The sequence below is a fragment of the Cuculus canorus genome, chromosome 9 (genome assembly GCF_017976375.1).
Source record: "Cuculus canorus isolate bCucCan1 chromosome 9, bCucCan1.pri, whole genome shotgun sequence".
Classification (NCBI taxonomy): Eukaryota; Metazoa; Chordata; class Aves; order Cuculiformes; family Cuculidae; genus Cuculus; species Cuculus canorus.
Genome location: NC_071409.1, coordinates 13,580,506 through 13,593,496, shown reverse-complemented (window position 1 = coordinate 13,593,496; position 12,991 = coordinate 13,580,506). Strand labels below are relative to the sequence as shown.

At 44.7% G+C, this 12,991-nt stretch overlaps 1 protein-coding gene across 6 annotated transcripts in view; it reads right to left on the bottom strand.

The window, feature by feature from the left end:
• The window catches only part of P3H2 (prolyl 3-hydroxylase 2), a 71,344-nt gene that overhangs the window by 16,350 nt on the left and 42,003 nt on the right, over positions 1–12,991 (bottom strand). For all 6 annotated transcript variants that reach the window (XR_008451250.1, XM_054074456.1, XM_054074454.1 and 3 more), the window contains one exon: positions 1,237–1,383. Coding sequence is in view for 5 of the 6 variants with exons in the window: in XM_054074454.1 (XP_053930429.1) it covers positions 1,237–1,383 (147 nt within the window). In the remaining variant the exon portion in view is untranslated. The remainder of the gene's footprint in view (positions 1–1,236; positions 1,384–12,991) is intronic.

The window sequence follows — 12,991 nt, the reverse complement described above, 5'->3', positions numbered from 1 at the left end:
GGTTGGAAAAGACCTTTAAAATCATCAGCTGCAAACATAAAGCTAACACTGCTAAGTCCACCACTAAAACATGTCCCCAAGTGCCACATCTACATGCCTTTTAAACATCACCAGGGATGTCGACTCAACCACTTCCCTGGGCAGCCTGTTCCAGTGCTTGACAGCCCTTTTGATGAAGCAATATTTCCTAAAATCTAGCCCAAACCTTCCCTGGCACAACTTGAAGACATTTCATCTCGTCCTATCACTTGTTATCTGGGAGAAGAGACCAGCACCCACCTCACTACAATCTCCTTCCAGGTAGTTGTAGGGAACGATAACGTCTCCCCTCAGCTTCCTCTTCTCCACACTAAAACAACCCCAGTTCCCTCAGCCACGCCTCATAAGATTTGTGCTCCAGACCCTTCACTGGCTTCATTGCTCATCTCTGCACATGCTCCAGCCCCTCAATGTCTTTCTTGTACTGAGGGGACCAAAACCAAACACGGTATTTGAGGTATGGCCTCACCAGTGTCAAGCAGAGGGGCATGACCACTTCCCTACTCCTGCTGGCCACACCATTGACGATACGAGCTAGGACACCATTGGTCTTCTTGACCACCTGAGCACACTGCTGGCTCATATTTAGCCAGCTGTTGACCAACACACCCAGGTCCTTTTCCACCAGCTTTCCAGGCATTTGTCCCCAAGCCTGTTGTGCTGCATGGGGTTGTTGTGGCCCATGTGCAGGACCCAATATTTGGCCTTGTTGAACCCCCATACAATTGGCCTTGGCCCATTGATCCAGATCCCTCTGTAGTGCCTTCCTTCCCTCAAGCAGATCAACACTTCTGCCCAATTTGGTGTTGTCTGCAAACTTACAGAAGGTGCACTCGATCCCCTCGTCCAGATCATTGATAAAGATAGTAAACAGAACTGACCCTATCGCTGAGTCCTGGGAACAATGCTTGTGACTGGCAGTCAAATGGATTTAACTCCATCCAGTTGTACCAAACTACTTTTAAGCCATCAATGGACTTTTGGACTAGTGGAACCCTGTAAACCTGCGTAAAGGCTCTTCAGAACTTGGCTTGGCTTAAAGGAAAGCTCTGAAAGGCAGACTTTGTTCTGCTGTGTTGTAATATATACCTCAGCAAGAATGTCCTTATTCATAGATGGTGCTCTTCAGGCCTCCTAAATCTCTTCTCTCCAGACTGCCTGACACTTAACCTGGGCATCCCTTTACCTCAGACTCACCATGTGCTGCCTGGCCTCCAGGTCAATCAAGCTGACCTTCCCTACTGAGCTCTTGTAGTTCTCGATGTCCTGCTGGATCTCCATGTGCTCAGGGTTTGCCATGAAGAAGGTGTGAGCTGCATTTGCTGCCTCCTCCAGCTTGTTCAGCTGTAGCAAGACAAGACAGAACAAGTGAGGTGGTGATGCAGGACAGTAAATACGGCAGCTGATGCTGCACCCCGAGACACCCATAACTCTGGCTGGGCAGCGACGGGATAACCAAGGAAAACTTGAACACAGAGCTTAAGGAAAATGGCTAAAATGAGAGGAAAGCCCCATACAAGGAAAAGTCAGGAGAGCTGGAGTTCTCTAGAGCCAGGCAGGTCACTTCTCTGTGAGATGGTCTGTCAGTGACGAGGTCCACCCCTTTTCCACCTGCACATCCTCTGAACTCTGCTACTCCAACCCCCTGCATAGTCCCAGGTGGAGAGAGGCTCTCATGAGATATGAGTCTGAGAGAGAGACTGCTGATAGTGGCAAAGGTACAAAGAGGGATTTATTTTGGTGTACCAAATTACCTTGGATTTAGAGATTCAGAAGGGAGACCAGATACTAGTTTCATGCTGGAGAAAGCCTCCTAAACAAACAGAAATGCTAGTGCTAAACACACCCACAGAAGCTGCTGGGAGCACAGGGAGTAGGAAGATGTTCAGGTGAAACATCTGCATGACCTAGCAGGAGAGAGACCGCTTCTATGGCTAATTCGGTTGCTCCTGAGAGAAAGCCAACAGCACTGAGTAACGGCAAGGTGCAGAGTAAGGCCCCTGGGATAGGTTCTGCAGGTTGAGCAGGCTCACCCAAGCTTGTTAGCCAGGACCAGCCTAATGCTAACCCTGGCAAGGCTGTGTTCAAGTGTTTTCCTTGATAGTGAAACCCCCATCGAGCCCCGTGCCACTGTCATCAGGCTCCTCCTGAAGTACCAGAGCCAGCGAGCTCAAGCGCATCGCTGCTGCACTGCCATTATGGTATGGCAGCTCACCTGCAGAAACCTGCACACTTATGCACCAGACAACCTGACCAGCAAAACGACGAGAACTGAAGAAGAGACCTGCAGAGAAGCATGAGCTTCACAACCTGTTATCCTACACCTGGAGCAGGGCAGAGAGGCCATATGAGAGGAGTCGAGGCCATGACTGCCCTCAAGACCTGGCTTATCCCCAGGAGACAGCGGTAGCTTCCTCTGGACTCCTTAACACTGGATTAATACTTGCATGCACTCAATGAACATCAATTATAGCTTGCCTTTCTGCCAAGCTGTAAGAAATACCCAAAACCTCCTTCAGAGAACCCCTGTGAACTGCCTAGTACCCTGCGTTTCTCAGGGAGTCAGAGAGGGCATATAAACATTCAATACTAGCCAGGTATACAATAACTAGTTCTATCTCTCAAATACGGTTCTCTTCAGTGCTGTGGATGAATTGTCAATCATCTGAGCAATCACCTTGTCAACAGGTTGCTTGTTACCTCTACAGAAGTGTTTGCAACCATCTTTAAAATTCAAATATGTATCCACTAGCAAATGAACTGTTGTTGAATCAAGTGGGATTGGCATCTGGGTGAAATCATGGGGCTTTCCCCTTGAGGGATGACCCTGCATAAGTATATACTATGGCAATTTCGCATCTGTGGCTTGTGAGAGCTTTGTGATGAAATACTAAGGGAAAAACTGTGAAGGATTTCCTCAGACCACTGGGTTGCAGCAACAGCATGGCAAAAAGTCCTTATTTAATGTGAAACACTGGTCTGAGCAGAAATTAGCTGGAGTAGTGGAAAAGCAACAGCTTTGATTCAGCTGGACAAAAAGAGTCCCCTTGGAAGCATAGAGCCCACACCAAATCACTCAGCAAATTTTTTCCTGTTTGGAAAGTGGAGCTATGTGCATTAAGAAAATACCTGCGTTGTTTAACTGGCAGCATGATGCCTCCTTTCCTACTGCATGTAAAGCTTGGAAAGTCTCGGGCTAATACAGGGAGAAGACATACGTTATTTTTGTGACATTACCTTTCCTAAGAGCACAGAGGGAGCACTTTTTGGCTGCAAAGGAAGCAGCTGGTGCCCTTTGAATCTCTACTCTCAAAGAAAATTTCCAAGTGGCAAGTATTAAAAAAAACACTGTAACAGGTTTCCTTTAGCTTTTTCTCAAAACAAGACATAATTAGAAAGTGTATCAAGCTGCGGAAAACAATTTTTGCATTAAAAAAGAGATATACAGATGATGGTGATTGGGAGCCCAGCTTAAAGGTGAGAGAAGCGGGGGAGATGCTGAACACAGCAGGATACGCACTAAGTCTCCCTGCAAGCAACAAATCCCTCAGAGAAGCACTCAGTGCTTTCATCTGGGCTATTTAGATTGGGCCTGGTGGCAATTAGAGATATCACTGCTGTTGAAAATCACTGGCTAAGCTTGCAAACGATGCCTGGGTGATTCTCATAGGGAGATACTGAATGGGAGCAGACATGCAAATCTGCCAGGGTATTTATGAAATTGGTGCTTTTATATTAGATGAGCCACTCCAGACATACTCTCATGTTGCTCACTGGGGCATGGAGATGTTTTGAAAGCAGGTGCCCAGATACATTAAGATTTTTCAGAGGAAAAGCCCAGCCATTGGCACGGGCCAGACCCACACCAAGCAGGCACTGTCTTAAACCCTGTCTACTGCTCCGCTCTACTCCAGCACAGCCAAAACTGCTTGTCCGACAGGACAGAATCAGCCAAAGAATCACGCGTGACTACCTCCGAAAGGACAATGAAAGCTCCAGTCAGACAGTATCTCAACTCGCTCCCCGCATCTGCCCTTTGAACACCAAAGCGCTGCTGTGCTGCCATGCCCACAGAAACACAAAATATTTGCCTTGTATAAGCTTCAGAAGTTTTTCAAGTTTAGTTCTCTGCTGACAACATATACAGAGAAGCCAGCTTTCACTGCAAATACAAGATCTATTTCCAGTCCTGTGCTTGGAGTTTTCCTGAGAACACTGCTGTCCAGCATAATCCCTTGGCTTCCCAAAAGGCAAGAAAAATGACTGTAAGATTTTTTTTATCCGGTCCTGCAACCCCAAAACCTCTTCAGTGCAGAAATAGTTTATTTTTTTCTCCAAAAGGAACATTCCTATTCAGAAACACACATCCCAACCTGAAAAAGCTTGTCTCAACATTATCCCATCCTGGAAAAGCTCGTCACAGCTGGGCAGCATCTGATACATGATAAAGGACCAACCAGAGCATCTCACAATGGGAATTTTCAGGTCATGCTGAGTGTAGGTACGATTGCTGCTGCAGCTGGTAATTAGAGAGGTCTAGACAGGGCAAGAGGTTTGTTGGAGGCACACTTGAGCTGCTAACTTGATCCACAGTACTGCTATTAAACCACTATTTGAGCTGCTCAGGAGCATTGCGTTCCACACCACAGATTTCTATTTGCAGACAGCATCCTGCCTGTGCAGACTTAAAAGGGACCAAATGCCTTTCAGCAAGGGAACTGGTCCCTTGAGACGCACATTGCAACAGTCTGTTGTGGGATGGGGTTTTTTTGTCCTTTGGCCTAGCTCCTTTACAGAAAGCTGGCAAAAACTGCCAAGATGGCTTTAGTTCTTCCTGGATAAAAACCACCCTTGTGAGATAGGAAGAGTCCGATTTCTAGATGCAACAGAAAATCCCTTTCCCACCCTTGAAACAAGGCTTATACACTGTGTCTAGTGCTGCTGGCTCTTCACAGCAGAGATGACCTTTGGATTTTACTAAGTGCGCTCAAAGCAGAACATTTCAACTCAACACTTTTCAATTTATCATGTCCCATATTTGCCTCAGAAACATTCAAGTAATACAAAAAAGCCAACAGCTGCTAAGTTTTGGGGAGTTTTTGAGTGGATGAGTGCATATTAAAGCAAATTCCTAACTGGTAAGACATGTTCAGAGACTAGCACTGACATTAATTATGAAACGGTCTGAGGAAACATTTGCCAAAACACTCTGAATTCATAAGGAGCAGGATATTTTGGTGCTTAAAGGTCTGGGCTGGGACTCAGGACACCTGGACTCGGTTCCTGGCCCTGTTGCCATGTCACTGTGCAGCCATTGGAAAAAAAACATTTTGTTTTCTTTGTGCCTGATTTTCCATTGTTTTAAATGAGTAACAATAAAAATAATAGCATTTCTCCTACGGGGTAATAATTTTGTTTATTTAGATGGCAGCCAACTCGGGGACCATAAGCATATGTAAGCACATAACACAAGGGGATTTTGATCTTTGTACAGCCATCACTCAATGAAAATCAGCAAGGAAAAAATAACAAATCACAACCTTAGTATGTGCTTTAAGGTCTGCTTGTTCAATCCACTGGAATGAGATTGCTGGACTATCGCTGCAGCAAATGCTATTTCGGCCAAAGAGGACACACAAAATCAGAACACCAGCTCTAAGAGAGCCCCAGGAACCCCCTGTCCATTTTGATTTTACCAGGCCAACAGCCAGAGCAAAGGGAAAAACATAATGTTTTAATGCTTCTGGGTTTTGAAGCTGAAAAATATTTTTTTTTCCTCGTTCAAATTTTAGGAGCGTTTCCTTTCACAGAAAAACAGGAAAATTATTTTAAGCAGCAAAACCTCAGATTAAAGAATTTCAGCAAATTGCAAATGCTCGGTTTCATTCCCTTCTGGGATAGTGTTGGCCCGGACTTCAATGGGAATAGAACTTCCAACCTGCAGTAGTGTCTTGGATTAGGAAGGCTGTGTTAATAACATTAGACAAGACCAAACACAGGCTGGAGAAAAGACGTTGAGTGAACATTTTGAGCATCACTATACCACTGATGCCTATTCTCAGTGATAAACATTGAGAAAAATCCTCTATGGATCTTCCATGGTCTGCATGATGAAACATGTAATATAATGTTAACTGTCCCTTAATAGTTCATCATCATTCTGGTACCTGTTAAGCTACGTATCAGCCAGTAAACTCCATTCCAAGCAATCTAATTTGTACCTGTAATGCCACTGGTACCAACCTGACATGATTAGGAAACAGTTTGTCTCGCTGGAACATGTCTAGCTTGCTGTTTGATGTTATTATCACTTTGGCTCCAACATCCCTTAAAGAGAAACACAGAGTATTCATCCTCATCGCTAATGCCCACCCAAAACCAGCGCAGACTGGCACGGCTCAACGTGCAGGCACATGCTCTGAATTCACACTTGCCCTAACTATTTACAGACAAGTGAATTCTGACCAAAACCCCTCTCATGCTAGGAGCTCAGCAAGCTTGGCACAAGCCCCTAACCCCTTCCCTAGGGAATACGGCACACAACACCACCACAGTTTCAGCTACAATGGCCCTAAACTTGCACCTCTTAATGCTTACTCTCTGGTGCTTGGCAGGGGGGATAACAACGTGCAACAGCCATCACGCCGGGTCTGTGAGACAAGCATCACACAGCTTTACAGTCCGCTCTTGCAGCCGGGAGCACGGTGGGCTGTACCACCACCACTTTGCTTATATTGAACACTGACATAGTGCTATGTATGGGGGAAGCAGGTGTAGCCAGAACAGCCACAGGTGCTCCCAGCTCACCCTGCAGTTTTCACAGTAAAAGCAAGGATAAAAGAGCTGCAAAACTTAGAGGATCTTAGAGAGAATGCAGCCAAAGCAATGTCAATTCTGACTGTCTGAGACATGGGGTCACAGGGCATGATATAACCAAGATCTCAGACGATTACTGACGATCACTTCCCATTTCATTGAACGTGTTGTCAGATACTGGCAACTGTCATGCATTCTCTGTAACTGTCATAATCTAACCTGTTTCTATATTAAGGTACCCCTAGCAAGTAAAACATTGTTTTAATTAAAATTTCTTTTTTGGGAGGGGAAGTAAGACTCATACACTGGAAAATGTACCAGATTCCTCAAAACCGCAGTGTTTCTTGCCATGCCAAGAGTGGATCTACCTGCACATAACCTGTGTTAATTGCTGAGTGAGTGAGACTGGCATGAAGCTTGTGAGAAAAATATCCAAACCATTCATCTGACCTAGAAACCACAGTCTCAAACCTTCAGAGAACTCCTGGTTCGCTGAACAGCTATTGTTTTTTTTAAAACTTTTCCATAACTCCACTGCTACTGTTTTATATCAAAGACTTAGTGCACTGGGCTCCACAGAGAAGGGAGGCTCTGGAGTCAGTAAGCACAGATAACAAGGGAAATAAAAGGTTCAGTGTCATGAAGTATTAATCTCGTTGTGTCTATGCAGAGCTTACTGCCTGAGCGAGTAGAAGCAAGTAGCAGTGAGATGGCTATAAATAGCATGTGATCCTGGCTTAACTGTTTTATTATTGCAAATGGAAAAGGAAAAAAAATTCTCCAGAGAAGTTAATCAGAAAATTTTCCCTCTGATGACGGGATCGCATATTTGCAGAAAGACACTAGAGCTGTCTGCAGCCCACAACGATACTCGCTGACTCCACAGAAACACTAAAAACAGAACAAATCAAGCGTATGGCAGAAAGAGGTCTTTGTCAACTGTAGGGAATAGGTACGAAGTGACAAAGGTGTGAAGCAGGTTTAGAGGTCATTAACACATTATCTCCTGCTCTCCAAAGTATTTACCAATTTCTGCTTTTCTAACTCAAGATAAATAGTGTTGGTCCCCCCTACTTGCTATGACTGTGATGGGGAATAGATTTGATGCCTTCCTGGAGGCTCCACACACATCTTTTCAGAGGTCTTATCCATTGGAAAGGAAACCTGTCTAACATACTCTGATGACAGCTAAGTTGTAAGCATTTTCAACAAGGAAAAATTCCTAGAATACGCAATGTGGGCTCTCTAGGCAAAAAAAAAAACCCCAAAACTCCTACAACTGGGTTTTTAAAGCTTGGGTAAGAAACCCCTTGTAGATGGAATTCTTCCCTTCATGCCAGTAGACGACAGCTGAGATCACAGAGAGGAGCTGGCAGTACACAGATTATAGCACACTACTCCTTAAAAAAAAAAAAAAATCCCTTTTATCAGTTAATAGCTGTCCAGCTGTCCCCCTCCCTCCAGACCCAAACACACAACCACACCGCCAGCACTCGATCGCCATGCCACAACTATGCAAAACACCCTGCACCCTGGACCACGAGAGGGTTCTGTGCAGCTCCTCCAAAAGCTGTATGTGGCTAGAAATGGGCTCTTCTTCTATTTTTAAGGATGCCTGCATAATCTGAAAGCTAAGTAAGAGCTTCCCTTATAATTTTCAGTGGAAGGGGTGGGATGTATTCAGCCCTTAGGAATCTGTGCAGATGGTTGCCCACGAGGCTTCCATACGCCAGAGTTTTCCTCGGTCAGGTAATTAGAGATGAGCCAGCAACCCTTGGGAGATGAGCAGCATGGGAGAAGCAACACACTTAAAGATCCGTGGCCACAGGTAGTGCTAGATACTAAAATGTGGGGGGTATAAAGCCAGCCAAGATTTCCAGAGCAGAGACTCTCTTATGCACATCTTTCCTCCTGTTGTTACAGCATCCCTGTGGCAACCCCAGGCACTGGACAGCTGGGAAAGTATCAATCAAAGATTAGGCCATGTGCTTTAAGCTAATGAAATCAAGCAGCTGGAAACAAGCATTATGTAACTAACCCGTCCTCACAGACCACCACCAGGAGTCCTTCAGGCCAAAGTATCTTTGACAAATAATGAGCTTTCATGTGATATATTGACTGATAACAGAGAGGCAGGTGGTCCCCTGCAGAGAGTCTTGGAAATACCTGGGAGAAGAGAGGTGAATCTTGCTAAACTCACCAGCAAGGAGGAAGGGAGCCCTTTACTCATGAAGGGAGGAATGTCAAGGCTGGAATGCTGCAATCTGATAAAGGCTAAAACTGATAGAGCAAAGCAATCTTGGCATGCAGTTAAAAGGGTTGGGGAGTGCATCATGTAAGCGTGAGTCACAGGAGTAAACAGACAGGACACTCTCTCCAGAGATGCCACAGGAATATAACAATACATAACCACTCTACGTTTCCACGAAGTCTTCCAACCTCAGGAATCTGAAGGCATTTGATTTGGGCCAGAAAAATGCAAACTCATCTGTGATGAAAGAACTGAAGCAAAATGATGACACAGAGATGGAATGGCAGATGCCTGGGAGAGGATCGCTGCATGGTGATTTTGCAGACAGACTTACAGTGTCCAAGACCCCAACAAAAGTATAATCCACAACACTGAGACATCTCCACAGAAACAATAGTGTTTAATCAAAGGAAGATAGAGGCCAAAGCATGCTGCCGCACTTCTCTATCAAAAGATTTCCCATCAGTAAAAGAATTCATTATAACAATGGTGACACACAACCTCCTCTCCCGACAAGGGGATGACAGTTATGTGTGTGTCACTGAATTAATTAACAAATCCTATACAAATGATGGTTAATAACCTAGGGGTGGTGCACAACAGGCTGATGCCATCGATGTGCCTACAAGAATAAGGCAAAGCAGCTTATCTTGGCAAGTTCTGGATATCAGTACTTCTGCCTGGAAAGGATCAATGGCGTTTCTCCAGCATGTTTGCAAGAAAGCAGCAATGCAACTCAGAGACTGGATCCAAAATTAGCAGAAATGTTACACATTCCCTGTTTTCCAGATTCTGCATTTTTCCTGCTTTTACCTATATTCCATCTCTGAGATCCATGAAGCAGCAGCTTTACAGTTTAGATGTGAATTTTCTCCAGCATCCTGCCTCCCTGCACACTGCAACTAGTGGAGCTGCACTGGTTGATAACATCAGGCACTGGGGCAGACTCCTGACCAAGCTGTCTCCACATTGGAATATCTATAGAAATAATTACTAAAACACTTAAGAAAAACACAACAGAAAAATGCAAAAGAAACAGAAAAATTCTTACAGCAGTAACTTTCCTCCCTTTCCAGGGTTTAGCAATGGCTCAGAGTCACACATGATGAGCTGTTGAATGCCCTTTGGGAGCCAAAGTTTACTGTGAGAATGCATATGCTTGTCTGCTGTTACTCAACACCATCCAAACAGCTATGCGTGTCCCTAGAAAACACCATTCTGAGAGGACACGCGGATTACCATGACCATCCTAGTGGCAGAAAGCCAAACTGATCTGGTGACAAAATGATACTCATTTTTTGCAATTCTTTTCTGATGTAAACAAGTATTGTCAAATGAGTTATCTAAGCCATATCCCAAGCCTGAAGACTACTTCTCCCTACCTCTTCCTTGAATAATAGGAAGATCATCTCCTGCAGAAGGTACTGAGCAACCCTGCCAGTGATTACAGTCAGTTTATTTTATTAATAGCAGACCATTTGCTTGAAAAGCGGAATGTGTTGCTCTGAGGGTGTGCTATAGAACTTTGCTGTCTGAGAAAGAGGTTATCTCCCTCCTCCCCGAGGCCCAACTGTACAGCAAAGGTGGAAGCAAACAAACCATAAATCCCAGGGAGAAAACAAACTTATAGCGTATCTATGTATCATCTCTTCCCTCAAAACTTCTGGCAGTTTTAAAGGAAATGGTTTTAACTACCATGATTTTTTTCCAGACACAATGTTTCTGGAATACTTTTTCCAGGGCCCAGGTCATAAACCAATGGATCACGACTCACAATTGCTGAATGTTTGGAAACCATCATGATGGTGATGGACATTAAGATGCTGCACACGTGATTAAAAAATTCTCAGATCACCATCCCAATTCAACAGGCACTTTGCAAAGACTAAGTAAGATCTACAAATCAGGGGTGAGCTCTGCTCACCATGAGGAGAACTGACTGATGCCAAGAGAAAGTAAACCGAGCTTATGCCTTAGGTGCCTTGGATCGAGCTGCTGTCCTTGCAAAGAAATTTCTATGCTGATCTGATAAGTTCATGACTACTGGGCCACTTGAGCATCGAGGAATTACATTTGCTTGTGGCAGGAAAGCAACGCCTGTAGAGAAAGAGAGGGAAATCTATAGTTTTGTAGTATAATCTCAGTTGGTCTAGAAAGCAAAGGAAAGGCCTTGCAAGGTGCACTACCTGTATGGGCTGCCAAGCTAGTACAGGCCAAATGCTCACGTATCCCAGGAATTCTTCCCCAACAGTGGCCAGAGGTGAACACATGTGGGGAGAGCATAAGGACATGGCAGGTGCACAGAGACCCTCACACACAGGGTACCATCAGCAAAAGCAGCAGCTTACAGGCTTCGTGAATTAGGGTTTACCTCTGGACCACTACGCTTAAAAAGCCACTGATGGACCTCTCCTCCAGGGAGTTGCGTAATCTTTTCTGGAACAGATTTATACAAGCTGCAATAAAGAAGGGATTTGGGAGATTTTAAGACATCAGTATCTTATTTTCACCAGAGCAGAAATGTGGCTGAGAAAGACCTACCAATAGGCAAGTTATTGTTTTCAGAAGACATGGGAGTTGCTGCAAAATACACCTGCACAAAGATTTACACATCTGGGAGGCAAGAGCCATTGCACCAGTACTGCAAATTTCCTCAAGTTTCTTCAATGTTCATTACACTAATGGATTTTCCCATAAAAATCTATTTTCTGAAATGGAGACAGATAACACGTGGCAGGGGAAAGGGGCCACAACCTCTCCTCTCATCCAGGACAGTAAGAGCATATCAGGTCTCACGGGTGCTGTCTTAGTGGGCAGAATGCACATGCTGATATGAGATGGACTGTGTTGTTTTCATAGGATAGCAGCTGCTAGACACGTTCTCAGCAAAGTCTGGCCCTGCAAATTCTGAAGGATAGGTCCTCTTTCTTAAAAATTTCATTGAAACACAGAACAAAAGCACGTTGAAGAACTCACCTCCATGAACTTCCACCTTTAGTTTATCCAGCGCTACTGAAGGAACATGTATTTCATTTGGAGAGGATGTAATTCTACCCTTGCAAACGTGACGCTTAGCCTGGTCCAGAGCCCCAAGCTTTGATGAGTACTGTTACTAATTTGAGAGAGGGATTACCGGCTTTGAGAGAAGAGTAACACAAGTCTCCAGAATGACACCTCTGACATCCAGCCCAGGGGCATGCTACAGACAGCGTCCGCTGCTGCTCAGTCTCTTGGTGTGGCTCCAACATCTCCTGTGGAGTTACACCACGACGAATTTGGCTTCTGCTTCAGCGAGTGAGGCCACATACTACTTGAACAATTGCCTCAATACATGAAACACACCACAAGTCTCAGCTGGATTTGCTGCCTCTGAAATGAAAACACTTTGCTCTCTTTCCCCAGACATAGCTTGGTAATCATTACTAAACACTTATCAACTAGACGGCCTTCATTTCCTGAGGGCCTGGACCTAATTACATCAGGAAAAGCTCTGCTTTTTCTTCAGACACTGAGAAATGTTTGTTTCTGAGCCCTCCTCCTACAAAACCAAACTTTGCTCTGATTAGCAAAGTGGATGGGAAAAAATGCAGCCAAATCTCAAAAGGCAAACTGCAGTGATTATTCAGGGAGATGCCCTGGCTTCACTCTATATCATTAATAAAAACAATAAAACGTCACAGTTATTCCATCTCCCCTCCCTCTCATATTAATCTTAGCTGAGCCCTGCAAGGCCCCTGCAAAGAGGTATCATTTTCCCCAGTTTGCAGGTAAGGAGTCCGATGTCTCATGGCAAATCAGAACCAGATCTCAGCATTGCCAGTTCCTAACGCAATTCCTTGGAGAAGTGAAACAAGCCCCCTCGACTCTGTTTCTTTATCAGGACAT